Raw genomic sequence first — 21,548 nt, forward strand, 5'->3', positions numbered from 1 at the left:
ACAGGACATGGCCGAGCCACTCTACCTTTCAGAGTCTCACCTGTCGCACTGGACACAAAAGCTGTAAAAACCATCCCTACACTTATCGTGTCAGTTTCCCCTTTGTTTTCACAGATGTTTTCTCAGGAATTCTCAGTGCTGTCCTGGCCCGGGCCTTCTCCACTGATGTGCCCTGGGCAGCTGGGCTGGGAGGCGGGAGACCTGGATTCTGGGCTCTCCTGGGTCCCCGGCTCACAGCTCTGCCCTGCCAGGCCTGTTCCCAGTCTGTGCCATGAGGAAATTGGGGTTTGTAGAAGGGTCTTATTCTGGCTGACAGTGGCAGTTCCATCATGAAGAGGTCTGCTATAATCCTTCACCCTAATTCTAGCATGTGGGGGCTTTCCCACACCACTGGGCAGTTCTCCAACACCCCCTGGGTGTCCACAATTCAACTCAATTCTGACACCATCTGCTCAGAGACAGAACCAGATCCCACAGGGTAAGGGCTCAGTCCCACAAGGATGCCACCACCTCAGATGCCAATTACAAGTCTAGGTTGTCACCTGTGCATCTGACTGACGGGCTACAAATCAGAGGTTCCCACAGTAGCCTCCCTGGGTTCCATTAATGCGCTCGAGCAGCTCACAGAACTCAGGAAACCAGTTTATTACAAAGGATATCAAAGGGTACAAGTGAATAGCCAGATGAAGAGGTACATAGGGAGAGGTCCCAAACAAAAGAGCTTCTGTCCTTGCAGAGTTTGGGGCCTGGCACTGTGGCACATGGAAGTGTTCTGGTTCCCAGCCTAGAACCTCTCCAAACCTGTCCTTTTAGGTATTAATGGAGGCTTCATTATTTAGGCATGATTGACTAAATCATTGACCCCAGATTCAACCTCCAGCCCCTTTCCTCTCACTGGAAGTCTGGGAGGTGGGACTGAAAGTTCCAATTCTGTAGCAGTATGGTTGGTTCCACTGGAAACTAGCACCCCTGCCCCCATTCCTTAGATGTGATCCAAAAGTCACCTCATTCACATAACAAAAGACACTTTACCCGCTCTCAGTGCTTACAAAATTCCAAGTATTTTAAGAGCTCTGTGCCAGAAATGGGACTAAGACCAAATATATATCTTTTATTATAAATCACAATATCAAATCCACAAAGAATAATGAACAACTAATATTTATTGTACATGGATGGTGTGGCAAGCATTTACTAAACTCTTTGGATCTACGCTCTCACCTAATCGTAGAAGCAAATACATTTTACAGATGAGGAAACTGAGGCACCAGGAGGTTAATGAGCTGCAGCTGTCCAGCTGTCCCCTCTTCCCAGACCTGGGAAGCTCTCAGGTCTGGGCTGTCCCGCCAAGTTGGACTCCTGGCTCTCCGGGGCAGCAGGGGGCGCTGCCGCTTCAGAGAGGAAGGCAGCTTTCTGGCCAGCCATCTCTGAACTGACCTCTGAGCCCGTTCTGGCCAGACTGAGCCTGGCCTTGCCCTCCACAGCCAAGTCCTTTAGCACTGGAGCTTCCCAGAGCATTCCGATCGGCTGGCTTCGAGGCCAGAATTCCGAGCTGTAGCGCAGTCAGGCGGCTCTAATTAATGGAAAATGTGACGGGAGTATGTGTTTTTTCCAATACACAGGCTAGAGAAAACCAGAACGGAGAGTGCCTGGTTGTGGGGTACCTCGCATTTTGTCACTGGATTTGCTGAATTGGTGCTGGAGGTGAAGAGAATGAGGTTGAGTAACATGAGCTGGTGGTGGAGTCAGGATCTGAACCCAGATCTGTCACCTCCCAGGATCCACCTGTCATTGCCAACTGAGCCACAGGGGGCAGGAGGGATCAGAGCAGAACTGGCCTGAGAAAGCATCCATGACATGAGGGTCTCATGGCAGGACCCCCTGCAGGGGGAGCTCCCAAGAGAGGGAATGCTCCCTGCCAATTCCCAAGTTGCTCCCACCCTCTGGCTGCCCCCGAGGCTTTGCAGACAGGACCGCATACACCCACATAATTTAATCCATCAGATGCTCCCGAAAGGCTTACTGCAAAATCAGCAGGGAAAAAAATCTGTACCTCAACCATTCCTGCTCCAGGAGGAAATCACTTTCAACTCGTCAGTTAATTTTTTTCTTTGTTCTACACAAACCCATTTCTAAGTTATAAGCTCCTTCTGCTATTTCGTGATATGCTCTCAGTATTTATTTGTTTATTTATTTATTTGACAGAGAGAGAGAGTGCGCAAGCAGGAGCAGTGGGGAAGGGCAGGGGGAGCAGGAGAAGAAGGCTCCCCGCTGAGCAGGGAGCCTGACGATGTAGGACTCGATCCCAGGACCCTGAGATGATGACCTGAGCTGAAGGCAGACGCTCAACCATATGAGCCACCCAGGCACCCCTGCTTTCAGTTTTTATATCATCTACTGTCTCCCTGTTTTGGAGCACTTCCATTTCCAAGACAATCTGCATCATCTGTGTGTCATCTTCCTCTTCTCTGTCTCCTTGGAGCCCCTCTTTCTGGTTGCTTGCTTGGAGTCTGTGCTCATGCTGTCTGTCCAGTGGTCCTTGCTGTCTGCTTGTGTTTTGAGAGGGCACCCACAGCCCGGTGTGCACAGGGACCTTTGGACCATAGGCTGCAAAGCAGGAGAGATCAGTGGTCAGTCTCTGTTTTAGGCTGGTTGGTCTGCTCAGTAAACACAGGTCTCGTCTCCTGTCCTTATAGGGAGGGTGTGGCCATTAGCCATTCACTATCGAATCTTCACTGCCAGCCTATAAAGCAGTTGCACATCTGGCTTTCAGGTGATGCCGCTTCTGCAGGCCCGAGGACCACTCTGAGTACCAAGGCTTGCAAGGTTCTTGCCCTCTGTGTGCGTAAATCTCCAGTGCAGTGGGGGGTATCTTTGATGTATAGTTCATGGCACAATTGAGAGCATGGATTCTGAAGTTGATTTCTCTGCACAAGTTAAGCTTGTTGAGCTTCGTTTCTCATTGACAAAATGCGCATCATAATAGCAATTGCTATGAACATTAAATAGTGAATGGCTAATGCTCATAGTACTGTGTACAACATGTACAAGGCCTTCTAGATTGACATGCTAGCTCATCTGATCGCTGCAACAGTCCCCTGTAAGAAATAGGTGCTACCCAGGTGGAGAAATAACTTTGCCCAGGTTTCAAAACGAGCTACTTTTGCAGGAGGCCTGGCCCGAATGCATGCGCTAACCTTACTCCGCGAACTACCTGTAAGGGGGCCAGGGCAGGGCCTGGACGTGGCACGCCTCCCATAAATGTTAGCCTTTATCAAGTGCACGCGGTTTGGGACTGCAGGTGAAAACTGTGGGTGTTTTAAACTTTGGTAGCTGTGGTCACATTTCCCTATATAAAAATTCCAGTTTGCATAACCTCAGCACCCTGGGTGTTACCACATGGGATTTGCCAGACTGGTGAGCAAGAAGTGACAAATCCTTGTTGTTTTGATTTGACTTGCTTGCTTCCAGTTTTTGTTTTGAGTTGTGTGATTTTTCTTATTGGTTGGGTGTTCTTAATCCATTCTAGACATTAGATGCATGTCTTGGGTGCACATCCCTTGTGTTTGAATGTCGTGTATTGTATCTGTGCTGGCTGGGTTTTCCAGGAGGCAGAAGCTGGGGCGGAGGTAGAGTGTGTAAAAGGCTTACTGGAAAGACCACCTGAGAAAGGAAGGGGGGTTAGGATTGAGTGGGGCACCTTCAGTCTCCATGCACACTCGCCAGTCTTGCCGCCTGCAGGGGCTGGGGTTCTGGGGCCAAGGCCATTGAAGGACCTACTTTGGGTGGGCAGAAATGGGCAGGCCCTTGCCATGGTAGTGCTTAGCCTCTGCCCCAAGAAGGACCCTAAGGAGTTATTGTTAGGGGCTGTGAGCTAACCACCTTCTCTGCAGCCAGGCTTTCTGGAAGAGTCCCCTGTGCAGGCCTCCTCTCCTCACAGGGAGCTTTATCTTTATCCAGTAACTTTTCTATTCTGGCTCTTCATTTTTTTTAAAGATTTTATTTATTTTAGAGAGAGAGAGAGAGCGTATGTGTGAGCAGGGAGAGGGGAAAGGGACAGAGTGGGTAGGAGAGCGAAAAGGAAATGGGAGAGAATCCCAGAATCCCAAGCAGACTCCCTGCTCAGCATGGATGATGTGGGGTCTCACAACCCTGAGACCATGACCTGAGCCAGTATCAAGAGTCGGATGCTTAACCGACTAAGCCACCCAGGTGATTCAAGGGCCCTTCATTTTTTAAACGTTGCTTTAAAAGACATTCCTCCTCCTTCCCAAGTTAAGAAAAGACATGCTCCTAAACTTTATTTATCATATAATTTTGAATTTTTCCTTCTTTAGTACATCTGGCACCAGTTTTTCTTTATGTGGCATAGAGCTCTATTTTTCTGTTTTTCTCAAAGGGACAGTTAGTTGTCCCAACTCCATTTGTGAGCAACCCCCCGTGCTCTGCTGATCGTGGTGCTGCCTTTATTGTCTCATCTTCCTGGGCTCAGTGTGCTGAGGTTGCCTCAATGGGCAGGGTTTGCTGAGGTCACATGGAGCTGAGCAGCTTTGCTCTCTAGCAGTCTGGGCTTCAGGCTCCCAAAACAGAAGATGAAGTTCTCATCTCCAAAAGCCCTCTCTGGTCAAAGGACATGCTGAAGTCCTTGCTTGGCGACACTGGCTGGCATCTGCTTTCCCCTCTGTCACCCAACATCAGCCCCCGACAGGTGACTGATGATGACCTTGAATCCACCCGGAGGCTGGTGGGAGATATGATGGGAGCCCACTGACAGGCACAGGGCTGCCCAGCTTGGGGACACAGGCTGAGGGCAAGGGCAGTTGCCCACTCACAGAGGTGCTTGACTTCCACGCTGGGAGTGGGGAGCTCAGCTGGCTCCTGCAACAGAGGGCTCCTCACCTTCTTGGTGGGAACTGGCTGAAATTGTCAGTAGAGCCCAAACGGGGCAGAGAAGCAGGTAAGGCCTGAAGGATCTGAGACTAGAGAAGCTAGGTGCACATTTTGGGTGCAAGAAGGAAGAAGAGCAAATTCGCTGGAAGCGGGGACTGAAAGGTTGGAGGCTGTATTGCCAGGTTCGTGTTTGGCAGTAAGGCCCTGGCAAGTGCCAGCAAGAGGGAGGGCATTTCCTATGTGTGTAACAGAAGGGGCTATGAGGGGTATAGTGATGCTAATAGCAGGAAGGGCAGCCAGGCCTTGATCATGATGCTAAGGGTGAGGATGGAGATCCAGGGGTGCCAGGAAGGATAGGGTGCTCCTAGCTGATGGCACAGAACCACGGGGCAAACATGTGGAAAGTCAGATAGCATTAACATGCTTCACTAAGATTCCCACGACACCTACTGAAGAAATGAATGAACACATGAACGTATCACGTCTGTGAGGGGAGGTAGTCCAAACAGTGCTCAGAGAAATCTGGTCATTAGAAAATAAGAAATACAGAAAATAAAGAACTCAGCCTTCAAATCAAGTTATCAGGACCTCAAAATACACCTAAAGCAAGCTGAAAGAAGAGGCAAAGAAAAGTAAGAGCATAAAGAGAAATCAGGAAGAATGACAGTTGAATTGAGCATCACAAGAGCCCCCCAAGGAAGCAGGCCTTTATGAGATGCACTCAGAACCACAGAGAAGGAGGTCACCTGTGGGAGGTGACGTGGTCAAGAGTCTTGAAGGTGGGTGTGGAGTGCACGGGGTAAAGCACGGAGGTGCAAGTGGGCAGTGCAGAGCCCAGTGACTCCTGCATCCCCTAGGCTGGGGAGAGGGTGCAGACTCCAGGCCGCAGGGGCCAGCCACACTGTCTCCTTGAGCCAGTGCTTCCAAAGGGTTCCCCAAATGTGCGTGCGCTTCTGTCTGCTCCAGGCAGGGGCAAACCTGGAGAGTGGCCTAGAATCCTCTTTGCCTCTTGCAGGGGTGAGGTCATCAATGGAGGATTTGGCCTCGTGCTGGACGGGACCCAGGAGGCTGAGCAGAAGGCCAAGATGATGCTCAGCTGGGATGTCTCCAACGGAGTAAGTCACATCCAGGCCTTTCCACGGGCCTTCTCTCCAATGGGGGTTCTGCCTCTCCAGACTGCAGACCTGAGAGAGTGTTCTTCTCCCTTCTTCCCCAGGGAACAGTCCCACCGCTCTTGCTTACTGGTGTTTCCTCTCCCACTGTTGCTGGGTCTCTCCTTGCATCTTTTGGGGCTGTTTCTGAGTCTCTTTTGTCTCTTCCTGCCTCTGGCCCTACCCCTCCAGTCCAGCCTCGATCCCCATAGGGGCCCCCAGCCCTTCCCTCCCAGTGAGAGTACCCCACTGTTAGTGCTGACGACCTCCTTTCTTTCCAGCCTCTCAGAGGGGGCAGCTCTGTCAGGCCGAGCAGCTCTCACCCTCTCTGGCTGTGCACATGCATGTGTGGTCCTGCAGGGGCGGGGGGTGCCCTCCTGCCCCGTGACCACATCGCAGGCCAAGAGAAGGGGTGGTGAGCACAAACAGGGGGCCAGGTGGTCATGGGGAGGATGCATGCTGGCAGGTGTGAGGGGGAAGCGGAGGGGTTCTGCGTGCAGGGGCCCAGACAGCTGGATGTCAGGTGAGGGGGTGAGCGTAAGAGTGGGGTGGAGGGGTCCCTGGAGGGGTGCTAACCAGTAGAGGGGGTGGTCTTCATGCTGAGGGCCACGAAGCAGTGAGGGGAGGGACGGGGGAGGCAAGCATGGCAGCAGGGAGGGCGGGGAAGCCCCGAGGACTGAGGTGGAGAGAACGAAGCCAATTGGAGAGAGATTCTAAGGCGGAGCTGAGATGGATGTGGATTCCCTGAGGATGGTTCTAGGATACCTGGCCTGGTACCCCTGCGTGAATGCAAGGTCTTTCTTGGACATGGGGTAGGCTGGTTAGAAGGATGGCCAGTTTCAGATCAGAGACGCGGCTAAATACATAGTCCAGCCAAGAGAGTGGGAGGTCTGAGCTAGAGGTGGGAATGGGGCAGACACACAAGACTGCTGGCCCCACACACAGCACAGAGGGGCCCCAAAGTGGGCGAGGGCGGGGATTTGCAGCCCAGCGGCAGTGTGTCCAGAAGGCCCTATTGGGAAGCTGGTGTTGGCACCAACAGCTGCCCTGCTCTCTCCCCATCCTGCCGCAGGTGGCTCGGCGCTGTTGGTCTGGGAACCGGAAGGCCTACGAGATCATCTGCCAGACGATGCAGGACAACAAGGGCTTGGTGGTGACACTCCCGCATGAGGTGGCCGATGAGCACATGCTCCAGCAGGCCCTGCGGCCATGAGGGGAACCCAAGAGCCGGCCTTGGTTCCCTCATCCCCCCTTGGTCCCTGTCCTCACCCTCACAGTCACCGCGCATCTGTCACTACACACCTTTGTCTCCTGGGTTAGCAGTTTCACACACAAGCCCTCACTTGGCCCTCAATGCCCTGGAGGGCATGGCACCACCATCCGCAGTTTACAAACGAGCCAGCCCAAGCCAGAAGAGATGGGACCCTTTGTCCGTGACCCCTGGGAACCCTGGGAGGGCAGCAAAAGTCTCATCCAGGGCCAAATCCTCTAGCCCGCCAAAAGGAGACTCCAGGAACTTTTGGGGGCTGTGCATGCCATGAATACTGGGCGTCAACCAGTCCCTTCAAAGCCCCTGCCATTCTTTCTTCCACCAAGGGAGCAGAGTCTCCTTTGGCCTGGTTTTTATCAATCACTCTGCCTCCTGTCTGCCTTCCATCCATGCATCCAGCTATCTTTCCATCTGCTGGCCTGTCTAGCTGTCCATGACATACTTACTGTATCTCAGTGCCTCCAGCCATGGGCCCAAAGGAACACGGCCAGTCCCTGGGCTTGAGGGTCCAGGGAGGAAGACAGGGTAATAAAGGATTAGGAAAGAAAGGAAAGAAGCCATGTAAGGTGTCATGGGCAGGATGGCCATGGGTTGGTGGGTTGGCGGCAGGCAAGGTCCTGCCCTAAAGGGTCAACGGTAGTTTGTGGGAAAAAAGGAGAGAAGAGGGGTGCCCCCGATGGCTGGCCCAGTATGAAGTGCAAGAAAATGCAGCGCAGTCCCTTTAGAGGGAGGCCCGCTCCAGAACCCTGCTTGCAACCAGGTGTCCTGCAGGAGCCCTGTTGGGCCTGAGGCTGCATTTTCGCACCCCTCCCCCAGATATCTGATCCTGGTAGTGGCTGGACCCATGGCCCAGGCTCAGATGCAAAGCACCCAGGCAAAGGGAGTTAATGTGGCCATGCTTTTCCAGGCCTTCCTTTTGAAGTAGGCACCCTTTTTTTTAGGGATTCCCCTACTTTTAGGGCTCCCTCCTGCCTCCTCGACTCCCGGTTGCCTATTGCCCCCGTCCTCTGGGGTGCTGCAGGCTTTGGGTATGATTGGCTTTCCCCCTGTGACCACCTAGCCCCTGGAGCTGAGACGAAGGCAGGAGGAGGACACAAGGTAGCAGTGGGGTGGGGGTGGGAGAGAGGGGGAAGAAAGACCCCCAAAGGTGGTAGTACCCTCTGATGACAGAGGAGAGCATGCTGCGGCGAGGACATTTGTCTTGTTTGGTTCACACAGTGGGACCCAGGCCAAACCCTTTGCCTTCCTCAGAACAAGCCCCTTTGGGGAGGGGACTTCTAGCTCCTGCCTCTAATCCAAGGCAGACCATGGCCTCACCCTGCTGTGGGACCAGGCCTGGGAGATGGGGGCCTGGGGGACTGCCTCCCTGTCCTTAGCAACCAATGAGCTATCCCCTTTCCTTTGTTTGAAATTGAAGTCTAGTTGATGCACAATCTTACAGTAGTAGTTTCAGATGCACAACGCAGTGATTGGACAACGCTTCCCCTTTCCTTTGTAATTAATTAGGTTTTAGAAATGAAATGCCAAGACTCTGATAAAACTTTGATCTGTTTAATTTATGTTAATTTATTTATTGGAGAAGGATTATAGAGGCCAAAACTTGCTTTCTGGAGTCCCAATGTGTGGGTATGTTTCTTTTATAAAATAAAAATTTCTCCTAAATTAATAGGTGGATGTGGGGGCCCGGGAGTCCTTAGCTTTCTCCTAACCCTGCCTGCCTGCCAGGACCTCAGGGACCTTGGCCTCTCTGAACCTCAGTTTTCTAAGCTGTATAACAGAGTGTAACACCTGCATCTCAGTCAAGGGGTGACTGTGGTTCTGCTTTATTCTCATCCAGGTTATAAAAAGCCAAGTGAAGGGATGAATTTCCTGCCCCTCTTCTTCCACCCTTCCCACCCCACTTACTGACGTTGGGACCTGCTCCCTTCCCTGTAAACATCCAGGGCCATGCAGGGAGTCAGGCCGAGCTGGCCCCACCACACTTGCTGGCTGTCCAGGCCAGAAGACCTCCCCCCTCCCCATGACCTCACTGTGCAAAGCAGGGCACCTTTGACCATGAACCTCCTTCTCATTATTTCCTAGCCTTAGCTCAGCCCCTGGAGCTCACTGACAAATGACCCACCCTACACACAGAATTGAGAAAGCAATTGGGGGATGGTTGTCTAAGGAGCCACAGAGAACCTGACACCCCTCCCCGTTTACACCTGCAAAGAGGAGGCCAGTCTAGCTGGGGTCTGTGTCTTCAACTACTCAACACTGTTTGTCTCCTCCCTAGTGGCCATTTCCTCCTTTTCCCTTACACAGTCCAAATTTTTCTGGACAGTAGTATGTACATTACCCCATAGTTGATTTTCAGGATTGCTTTGTCATTAGGAGTGACCATTGGCCTAGTTCTGGCCGTGAGACGAGGTGGAAGTCTACAGGGTAGGACCTCTGGGAAAGCTGTTGCTTTTTAAATAAAAGTGGACTGGATTGCTTTTTGTCCTCACCCCTTCCCCCTGCCAGGACCTCAGGTGTGAGGCCTGGAAGCATAGCAACCCTGCTGTGACCACAAGGGCCACAGAAGCACATGGAGGATGCTCATGGAAAGGCAGAGGTGCCCGGGTTCCTGGCAGCATACAGAGCTGCTGTACCAGCCCTGCTGGCCCCACTCCAGCCTCACCTGTTAAAGCCATCCCTATAGGGCTTCTGTTGCATGCAGCAAGTTCAGTGCTAAATCCTCCCATGGTCCGTCAACAAGTCTCCACGAAAGCACCCTGGTGCCTGTATCTGTGTGAATATTCCCTGTTCCTACGGAGAAACAAAGAGAGTATGTCAATGTTGAGACCAGGACTGCCCTTCTTTTCCCATCCAGCACCTTCCCTTAAGGACAGGCAGGCAGGGTTCAATGGCCAGCTTCAGGCCATGGCTCAGCAGGCGACTAGCCATGTACAAGGGCCTCAGACCCCCTCTTGGCTCCACTGCAAGCCATGCCAGTAAGCAGGCTATGTCCCTGGGCCACAGCGTGTCAGCCTGCTGCCTGCTGCCACCAGGGAGAAGGGATGCCCGACATCCAGAGTGGGGCCCCCATGGGGCTCAGCGGGAGTGGGGACAGCTGACCATAGCCGCGTGGACTGGATGATCAGGATGGCTTGTTCGGTGGTGTCTCAGGCAGACACAGGAACTGGATATTTTTCAAAGGGATTCTGTGTGCAGTTTAGTCTTATTTTTAAGAAAGCAGAGATGTGTAGTCTACTGAGAAATGTTTTCATCAAAATGATTAAAATAGAAACCAGTTGGCCATGACTGGCATCGGCTTCAGTTGCCTTGAAAATTTGATGTTGTGAATGTGTCAGGAGCTCTCCCTGGGTAGCCTCTGGCCTCTGTGAACCTGGGGGCTCCCTGGGAATCAGACGCTTTCCTTGCTGGCCAGCCCCGGTCAGTTCAGGAGGGCTGAGCCAAGTGATGAGCTCTGTTGCCCCAGGTTTTTGAGTAGGTTCCTACAAGAGGGCAGGGGGCCAGACTTGACCTGCTGCTGCATTTTGTTTGCCCTCTTTAAAAATGTTTGACTTTGTCACCAATTTTTACAAGTTGGGAGGTGTCACTTAAATATCCAGATTTTCAGTGTACTTAAGCCAAGCGATTAGGTGACACTGTGCCCTTGCCACCTCTGCATCAGCAATCAGCTGGAGGCTCTTTGGGGCTGGGCTTGTTTTTTCCAATTTGCCACAGGCCCTACTGATGTGGGAAACAAAGGCAGAAGAAAAATTACTAAATTTCCTTTCTACCTATAGCCCATTGACAAGTCCTTGAAACAGGCAGAGAGACATTCCTCTAGGGACTCAGCTGCCTCAATGTTAATACTTGGCTAAGGGCAAAAGACAATCCTAGCCTGATTCCCTGTCCCCCGCCCCCCAGGATCCTGTAAGTCTACTTTAACATATAAAAATTCCTTTGGAAACGTCCTTTACCTCTAAACCCCCCCAAGATACCTGTTGGCACTCATCCCCCAAGCATATGGCCCACCGATATCCATCTGAAGGGTCTTGTGACTAAGGTTTTATTACACGGTAATAAATGACCTTTTCCCAACAATAGCTAGCCCCCTCAAGGGCCTGGAAACCTTGCTTCCAAATTCCTTAGAGACCTACGCCATCCCTAACCCCCTCCCAAACTGAAAGTATATAATGGGCCGTTCCTCATCAACCCGGTGCAGCTCTTCCTGCCCACGGGTCCTGTCCCCGTGCTTTAATAAAACCACCTTTTGCACCAAAAATGTCTCAAGAATTCTTTCTTGGCCGTCGGCTTTGAACTCTAACATCTTTCCTACATCACCTACCAGTCCTTACTGCCCTCCAGTGGCGAGCCCAAGTGTGCCTATTGTTCCTTCTTGGGCTTGAGATGCTGGTTTCTTACACTGCCTGCTTCCCACTCTGTCACCTGTAGTCTCTGCTGGGATTCAAATATCTGTGTGTTATCATTCTCTAGATAAACAGAACCAGTAGGAGATGTATCTGGACATATATACATATATAATATAGATATCTGTAGATGTCTATATATAGATAGATAGATGTTGTTGCTATATATATCATGGCAGTCCCATGGAACCATAAGCTAGAGGACTGGGAAGGCCAGGGGCATAATTCAGTTCAAGTCCGAAGGCCTGAGAACCAGGGAAGAGATGGTGTAAATCCCCGTCTAAGAGCAGGACAAGATGAAATGAGGTGTCCCAGCTCAGTGGGATATTAAACAGGGAATTCCTCTTCCTCTGCCTTTTGTTCCGTTCAGACCCCAACAGACTGAGACCTCAACAGATTGCAGACGCCTACCTACTTGCAGAAGAGCCACCCATTTAAATGCTAATCCTGTCTGGAATCACCCACAGGGACATACCCAGAAACAATGTTTAAAATGGCCCACTGAAATTGATGGGTAAAATTAACATCACAGAAATCCCTGATGGAGAAGTTTCCTTTCACTCTGTGATATTTTGATTTATAATAAAAATATATATATTTGGTCTTCATTCCCATTTCTGGCACAGAGCTCCTTTTAAAACCCTTGGAATTTCCTAACTGGTAAGAGTGATCAAGGTGTTTTGATATTCTGGGCGCCTGGGTGGCTCAGTCGGTTTAAGTATCTGCCCTCAGCTCAGATCATGATCAGAGTCCTCGGATCAAGCCCCACACTGGGCTCCCTGCTCAGTGGGGAGTCTGCTTCTCCCTGTCCTTCCCCCTGCTCATTCTCTCTCCCTCTCTCTCTCTCAAATAAATAAAATCATTTTAAAAAAGGTGTTCTGATATTCATAACAAACTTCTTTCAAGTACACCTGAGTTTATGTTAATGAGGTGACTTTTGGAGAACACCTAAGGATGATGGCTGGTTGCAAGGGGAACCAAGGAGTAATGAGAGGGTTGGAACTTTGAGTGCTACCCCATGTTCTCTGGAAAGGGGAGAGGAGCTAGAGGTTGAATCATCAGTGGCCAATGGTTTGATCAGTTATGCCTGAATATTGAAGCCGCGGGGCGCCTGGGTGGCTCAGTCATTGAGCATCTGCCTTCGGCTCAGGTCATGATCCCAGGGTCCTGGGATTGAGTCCCACATCGGGCTCCCTCCTCGAGGGGAAGCCTGCTTCTCCCTCTCTCACTCCCCCTGCTTGTGTTCCTGCTCTCACTATCTCTGTCTCTGTCAAATAAATAAATAAAATCTTTTTTAAAAAAAAATATTGAAGCCGCCAAAGAAACCCAAAAGGACAGGGCTAGGAGAGCTTCCGTGTTGGGGAACACATGGAGATTTGGGGAGAATGGCATGTTGAGAGGGCATGGAAGCCCTGTGCCCCTTCCCCATACCTTGTCCTATGTGTCTCTTCTATCTGGCTGTTCCTGAGTTATCTCCTTTTATAATAAACTGGTAAGCTGGTAAGTAAAATGTCCCTCTGAGGGGTGCCTGGGTGGCTCAGTTGGTTATGTCTGCCTTCAGCTCAGGTCATGATCCCAGGGTCCTGGGATTGAACCCTGCAGCGGGCTCCCTGCTCAGTGGGGAGTCTGCTTCTCCCTCTGCCTCTGCTCCTCCCTGGCTCGTGCTCACTTTCTCTCTCATTCTCTCTTTCACTCAAATAGATAAATAAAATCTTTAAAAAAAAAAGTTCCTCTGAGTTCTGTGAGCCACTCTAGCACATGAATCAAACCCAAGGAGGGGGTCATGGGAACCTCCAATCTACTGCTGGTCAATCAGAAGCACAGCTGACTTGAAATTGATGTGTGTGGGGGGCGGGGGGCTGTCTTGTAGGACTGAGCCCATTACCTAGGCAATCTCCAGGTACATAGTGTCAGAATTGGGTTAATTGGTTAGTGGTGATGGAGGCTGGCGAGGTCCGAGGACCCAGAGGGCTTCCTACAGGACCAGCCAAGACGATCCTTGGCTTTATGCTGGATAGAAATCAAATGCGCGGAGAGGAAGTGAGAGCAGAGTTTATCGCAGACATCAAGAGAGCGCATACAGACAGAGCATCTAGAAGACTCGGAAAGGAAAAAAGAGTGAGTCTCATCTTTGCTTAGGGTCTGGGGTTTTTATTAAGGGTTGTGGTTCAGCACACGTGTCTTCTCAGGCATCCAGGAACAAAGACAAGTGTTTAGGTGTCCTCCGTAAGTCACTTCTGCCCTGGAGCCAGGGGTCTTGGTGAGTCAGTGGTCTTGGAAAACATTCATAATGACACCACCTGCCACTCCTTAGATGCTACCTGTTGTGCTGGAAGCCTCCAAAGAGATCATTAACTCCTTGACCTTTACAAGGAGGACACACATTATCTGTTCGATGAGGTGTGTGTAAGGCAGGCATATAGGTCCCAGCAAGAATAGAAGCAAGAAAAGGAGAAAAAAGCAGTTTTTCATTGGGTCCCTTTAGTTTCCCTGTCTCAGTGGTGTTGGAAAGAACACACACATTGGAACTCCCAACCGCAGCCCGTCCCTACTCCTTCCAGAACTTGCGATACCCTGCACATGGACAGTGGCAATTCAAAGGCCACAGGGATGCCATCAGAGTGCTCAAAGCGGACTTCAGCTCCCTCCATTTTGACCTCAGTCAGTACTTTCTAATTGATTAAATTCTTCTTTTCATTTTGTTTCTTAATTCAGGCAAAAGACCCTTGCGGCCAAGCAACCCCTAATGGGAATGAAACTACCCCCTGAAGCAATAAGGACTGCCCTGAGCCAGCAAGACCATGCCCAGGATAAAACCTTCACGGCCCACCTGCATGTACCCATCAACCTTTGCCCCACATTTTCCTTATATCAACTGGGTCTATTTTCGGAACTTTGGAGACAGTCTATGAGACACTAGTCCACGGTCTTCCCGGTGGTGGCCTCAGTAAATAATTCCTTTGTTTCACCACTGCTCGTTACTGTGCCTTTGGACTTTGTCAGCGGTGAGTGGCCCAACCTGGTCTGTTTGGGACCCCTGGAGTCAGGTATTCTTGCACCCTTTTTCCCCCAGCTATAGTACTGGGCACCCAGCAACATCTGGGCTGGTGGGATTTCTCCCCAGATGCAAACAAGTATGACAAGCACCTTGTGTCTTCTCCCTGGCTGCCCCAAACCACTCCTGACACACACATGCTTGGAGAGATCCTCTCTGACTGAGACACCACTGAACAACTATTCAAGCCCAGCACATGAGATCTGCTCCTCACTATAAGCCCTATTACTTGCAGTGATGGAGAACCTCAGGCAGTAGGAAGAGTGAGATGAGTCCTTGCCAAATGTTCAATAAAGTTGATTTCACCCATTTTAAAGTGTTATGAAAGATACCAGAAGTATCTTTTTTTAAAAGATTTTATTTTTTTGGAAGAGAGAGAGAGTAAGCTGGAGTGGAGGGGGGGGGAGGCCAGAGGGAGAGGGAGAAGCAGACTCCCTGCTGAGCAGGGAGCCCAATCCAGGGGTCCATCCGAGGAACCTGAGATCATGACCTGAGCAGAAGGCAGATGCTTAGCCCAGTGAGGCACCCAGGCACCCCTGAAAGTATCTTTTAAAACCTGAAAAATCCAAAAGATGAAACTCACCCATATTCCCACCAAATGTTTTTCATTAAAAATTTTAAAATTTTCAGGGCACCTGGGTGGCTCAGTCATTAAGCGTCTGCCTTCGGCTCAGGTCGTGATCCCAGGGTCCTGGGATCGAGCCCCACATCGGGCTCCCTGCTCCACGGGGAAGCCTGCTTCTCCCCTCCTTCTCCCCCTGCTTGTGTTCCCTCTCTCGCTATGTCTCTCTCTGTCAAATAAATAAATAAAATCTTTAAAAAAAAATTTTTTTTAATTTTCTTTTATTGTGGTAAAATATGCATAACATAATATTTACCACTTTAACCATTTCTAAGAGTGCAGTCCAGCAGCATGAAGTACACTCACACCATTGTGCACCCATTCCCACCATCCGTCTCCAGAACTTTTTCATCTTCCCAGATTGAAACTCCATATCCGTTAAGCCCTGACTCACCCTCCCTCCACCCCAGCCCCTGTGACCACCATCCTACTTTCTGTCTCTATGAATTTGACAACACTAGGGACCTCATGTAAATAGAATCGTACTGGGTTTATCCTTTTTGTGACTGGCTTATTTCATGTAGCACAATGTCCTCAAGTTTCATCCATGTTGTCACATGCGTCAAAATTTCCTTCCTTTTGAGGACTGAATGATGTCCCGTTGCATACATAAACCACATTTTGTTTAGCTATTTACCCATCTATGGGCACCTGGATTGCTTCCACCTTCTGGCTACTGTGAATAATGCTGCTGGGTATATGGCTTTGTGAATATCTGACTGAGTCCCTGCTTTCAATTCTTTTCAGTATCTACCCAGAAGTGGAATTGTTGGTTCATATGGTAATTCTATGTTCAGTTTTTGAAGAACCACCATACTATTTGCCATAGTGGAAAAAATTATTTAATTATAAAAATTACTTTAAAAACACTCATGATCTTGAGAACTCTGTAGTTACCAATATCTCTGATGAAAATAGAAAAATCCTCAAGAAAATATTAGCAAATTGAATCCAACAATACACTAAAACTATTATTCACCACAATCAAGTAGGATTTATTCTTGAGATGCAAGGGTAATTCAGTATTTGCAAAGCAATCAATATGATACATCACATGAATAAGAGAAAGGATAAAAACCATGTGATCATTTCAATAGATGCAGAAAAAGTACTTGACAAAGTACAATGTCCATCCATGATAAAAACCTTTAACCTTCTCTCTAGAGGAACATACCTCAACATAATAAAGGCCTTATATGAAAAACATCATACTCAATGGGGAAAAACAAAGAGCTTTTCCCCTAAGGTCAGGAACAAGACCAGGATGTCCACTCTCACCACTTGTATTCAACATAGTACTGGGAATTCTGGCCATAGCAATCAAACAATAAAAAGAAATAAAAGGTATCCAAATTGGTAAGGAAGAAGTAAAACTGTCACTGTTTGCAGATGAAAGGATATTATGTATAGAAAACCCCAAAAAACTTCTAGAAAAACTATTAGAACTGATAAATGAATTCAGTGAAGTCGCAGGATACAAACTCAATATGTAGAAATTCATTGCGTTGCTGTACACTAATAATGAACTAGCTGAAAGACAAATTAAGCCAACAATCCCATTTATAATTGCACCAACAATAATAAAATACCTGGGAATAAACTTAACCAAGGAGGTGAAAGACCTGTACTCTGAAAACTATAAACATTGATGAAAGAAATTGAAGATGACACAGAGAAATGGAAAAACATTCCATGCTCAGGGATTGGGAGGACAAACATAATTTGTATGGAACCACAAAAAAACCTCAAATAGCCAAAGCAATATTGAAAAAGAAGAACAAAACTGGAGGTATCACAATCCTAAATTTCAAGATAGACTACAAAGCTGTAGTCATCAAAACAGTATGGTACTAGCACAAAAATAGACACATAGATCAATGAATGGAACAGAATAGAGAGCCCAGAAATAAACCTATGATTATATGGTCAATTAACTTTGACAAAGGAGGCAGGAATATCCAATGGGAAAAAGACAGTCTCTTCAACAAATGGTGTTGGGAAAACTGGACAGCTACATGCAGAAGAATGAAACTGGACCACTTTCTTACACCACACACAAAAACAAATTCAAATGGATTAAAGATCTAAATGTGAGACTGAAACCATAAAAATCCTCAAAGAGAGCACAGACAATAATTTCTCTGACATTGACTATAGCAACATTTTTCTAGATATGTCTCCTGAGGCAAGGGGAACAAAAGCAAAATTAATCTATTGGGACTACATCAAAATAAAAAGCTTCTACACAGCCAAGGAAACAATCAAAAAAACTAAAAGGCAACCTATTGAATGGGAGAAGATATTTGCAAATGACATATCTGATAAAGGGTTCGTAGACACAATATATAAAGAACTTATACAACTCAACACCCAAAAACCAAATAATCCAATAAAAGTTGGGCAGAAGACGTGAACAGACGTTTCTTCAAAGAAGACGTACAGATGGCTAACAGAGACATAAATAAATACTCACCACTACTCATTGTCAGGGAAATGCAAATCAAAACTATAATGAGATATCACATCACACTTGTCAGAATGGCTATAATCAACAACACAGGAAACAACAGGTCATTGGCAAAGATGCGGAGAAAGGGGACCCCTTCTGCACTATTGCTGGAATGCAAGCTGGGGCAGCCACTCTGGAAAACAGTATGGAGGTTCCTCAAAAAGTTAAAAATAGAGCTACCCTATAACCCAGCAATTGCACTACTAGGTATTTACCCAAAGAACATGACAACACTAATCTAAAGGAATACACACACCCCTATGTTTATAGCAGTATTATTTACAATGGCCAAGATAAGGAAACAGTCCAAGTGTCCATCGACAGATGAATGGATAAAGAAGATGTGGTGTATGTATACAATGAAATATTACTCAGCCATAAAAAAGAATGAAATCTTGCCATTTGCAATGATCTGGATGGAACTAGAGAGTATAATGCTAAGTGAAATAAGTCAGAGAAAGACAAATACCATCTGATGTCACTCATATGTGGAATTTAAGAAACAAATGGACAAAGAAAAAAAGATGAACAAGAAACTAGACTCTTAAATACAGAGAACAAATTGTTGGTTACCAGAGGGGAGCTGGGAGGGGGAGAATAGGTGAAATAGTGAAGGGGATTAAGAGTACACGTACTGTGATGAGCACTGAGTAATGTATAGAATTGTTGAATCACTCACTATGTTGTGCACTGGAAACTAATATAACACTGTATGTTAATTACACTGGAATTAAAATAAAAAAACAAAAAATAATCCCACTAATGATCTAAAACAAAAGCAAATAGTGCCAATAGGAGAGAAGTATTTAGTGAAGGTGCCCTTTCCCACCTCACTTTAGAAGCAGTCACAAGTACTAGCAGTATCTTGTGTATCTTTCTAGAAACTTTCTAAGGATGTGCAAGCATGTGAATATAGGTATAATTTTCCCTCCTTATACAAATGGGATCCTTCTAAACAATGTTCTGCATTGATTTTTCCCAATAATATATTTTTAGCAGAGCCAATCAGAACATGAAAGTCACTATTTTAAAGTGTACAAGTCAGTGGTTTTTAGTATATTCAACTGTGTTGTGTACCCATCACCACTGTCTAATTCCAGGGCATTTCCATCACTCCCAAAAGAAACACTGTAGCTCTTAGCAGTTATTTCCAATTTGCCCTCCTCTTCTATCCCCTGGCAACCACTAATCTACTCTCTGGCTCTATGGATTTACCTTTTTTGGACATATGAGTGGAATCCTATAGTATGTGGTGTCTTGTGTCTGGCTTTTTCCCCCTTGCATGTTTTCAAGTTTCACTCATGTTGTACCCTTTATCAGTACTTCATTCCATTTTATGGCCCAATAATATTCCACTGGGTGGATATGCTGCATTTTGTCTACCCATTTGTCTATTGATAGATACTTGGTTGTTTCCACTTTTTATTATGTAGCATTATGAATAATGAATAATGCTACATAATAAAAAGGATGTGCAAGCATGTGAACATAGGTATAGTTTTCCCTCCTTATACAAGTGGGATTCTTCGAAACAATGTTCTGCATTGATTTTGCTATGATGACAAGTTTTTGTGTGAATGTGTTTTCATTTCTCTTGGGTATATGCCTAAGAGTGGAATTGCTGGGTCATATGGAAATTCTATATTTAACTTTTTGAGGAACTGCCAAACTTTCTTGCACACTGGCCTCACCGTTTTACATTCCCAGCATAAATGAGGGTTATAGTTTTTCCTTCATCCTCACACTCCTTTTTCATTTTAAAAAATTATTGCTAATATTAGTGGATAAGGAATGTTATCTCCTTGTGGTTTTGATTTGCATTTCCCTAATGAGTAATGATGTTGAACATCTCCTCATGTGCTTATTGGCCATCTGTACATCTCTGGGGAGATGTTTATTCAAGTCCTTTGTTTTTAAATTGGCTTGTGTTTTTGCTGTTGAGTCATGGGTTTTTAAAAATATATTCTAGGTAGTAGTTGCTTAGCAGATATAGGATTTGCAAATATTTCTCCCATTCTGTGGGTTGTCTTTTCATTTTCCTTTTGGTGTTCTTTGACCTAAGAGAGTTTTCAGTTTTGGCAAAGCCCAATTTGTTTCACTGCTTGTGCTTTTAGTTTCATATCTAGGAAACCATCCCCTAATCCTAGGTCACACAGATATACTGTTTTCTCCTAATAGTTTAAGAGTTTTCCTTCTTACATTTAGGTCCTTGATCCATTTTGAGTTACTTTTTGTGTCTGGTGGGAAGTAGGGGTCCAAATTCATTCTTTCATGTGTGGATATCCAGTTGTCCCAGACCATTTGTTGAAAAGATTATTCTTTCCTGGGACCAATATATTTGGGGCATAAATTCATATTTCATATATATATGTTTCCTATTCTTTTCAATACTATGTATCTTATTTTTAAAGAACTGTTAATAATAAAGCATTCATCAATAAATATTTACTGAGAGTCTCCACTACTAGCTTCTGAGCATACAGCTGTGAATGAGACCGACACAATTCCTGTCCTAAATGAGTGTACATTCTAGAGGGGTACACAGACAATGAATTATCCAGGAAAGGGGCCAATAAAACAACAGCAATTGAGAACTATACGAGGTAACAAATCGGAGGGTGGGGTGGAGAATAAGGGGCTGGGTGAGGGTGTACCTGATCAGAAGGCCAGTCTTCCCAGAGGAATCAGAGACCAGCTGTGCAGTCTAGCAGCACTAGTTCGGCTTGCTGGAGGAAATGGAAAGAGATAGGGGAGCCCTGGGATTGTAGAGTAAGGGGTGAAGTGGTGAGAAATGCGGGGGAGACCAGCTAGGAAATAAGAGCAATGGAGTGACTGGGGCACAGCTGATTTGCACTTTGGGAAGATCACAAAAGTCGGCTCTATTGAGACTAGATTGGGGGTTGGGCGTGGTGGAGGCTGCGGATCAGCTGCGGTGTTATTTTCCTAAGAAACTAGGCGTGAAGGAGGGGTTTGGGTCCGTAGGGCAGGGACGTGGAGCCAAGTGGAGGGACTCCAGACTGAATCCGGGTTGAGGGGGTGGGGTGGAGGAGTTCAGGCAACAATGAGTAAAGGCTGAGGCGGTGTGGGACAGTACAAAGTTTAGTAGGAAATGCAATTGGAAGAGCGTAGGCAGGGGTCCCGGTGGAGGGGCTGGGTGGCGGGGAAGGATCTGGGGGCACTTCGCGCAAGGTCTATGAGCCAAAGGCCAGCGGCAGCTGGGCTGTTCGCAGTTCAGTGAGTCCAGCCTGCTGCCCGAACCCTGACTCTCCCAGTTCCCAGCTATGTGACCTCGGGCAAGGGACTCAAGCTATCTGTGCCTCAGTTTCCTCACATTTGTGAGTGTGAAGATAGCTGGCTGCTATTACTAATCTACTACCCAGATGAAAGATACGATTGTTAAGTCAGGCGAGCGTCGTTCCCCATGCAGGGAGTCAGACCGCAGCTGGCGAGGTCGGGGTCGGCCGAAGTCCCCAGGCTCGGCGGCAGGCAGGGCCCGCGGGGCCGCGCCTGGGCGGCGCCGACCATCCCCAGCCCGGCAAGCCTCGCGCGGCGCCCCTCGGCTCACGCGCACGCGCAGCTCCGGGCCGGAGTCCGGTCTTGCTCCGCGCCGGGGTTTGGCGTCGACCCGTCGCGGCGGCCGCACGGCGTCGC

General features: G+C 47.9%; 1 protein-coding gene and 1 long non-coding RNA gene across 2 annotated transcripts in view; one reads left to right on the forward strand and one right to left on the reverse strand.

The window, feature by feature from the left end:
- UROC1 (urocanate hydratase 1) overlaps positions 1-9,784 on the forward strand; it is a 44,649-nt gene extending 34,865 nt beyond the window's left edge. Inside the window, 2 exon segments of the mRNA XM_081823181.1 lie at positions 5,906-6,005; positions 7,114-9,784. Coding sequence (XP_081679307.1) covers positions 5,906-6,005; positions 7,114-7,254 — 241 coding nt within the window. The 3' untranslated portion in view covers positions 7,255-9,784.
- LOC145722087 (uncharacterized) lies at positions 627-21,445 on the reverse strand. Its single transcript, XR_014146112.1, has 3 exons — positions 20,552-21,445; positions 9,974-10,101; positions 627-2,607 (listed from the first exon to the last, which is right to left on the reverse strand). It is a non-coding gene; the product is annotated as an uncharacterized LOC145722087 (long non-coding RNA).
- Between the last annotated feature and the right edge of the window lie 103 nt (positions 21,446-21,548).

The sequence above is a fragment of the Leptonychotes weddellii genome, chromosome 1 (genome assembly GCF_054177405.1).
Source record: "Leptonychotes weddellii isolate Sample4059 chromosome 1, ASM5417740v2, whole genome shotgun sequence".
NCBI classification, from domain to species: Eukaryota; Metazoa; Chordata; class Mammalia; order Carnivora; family Phocidae; genus Leptonychotes; species Leptonychotes weddellii.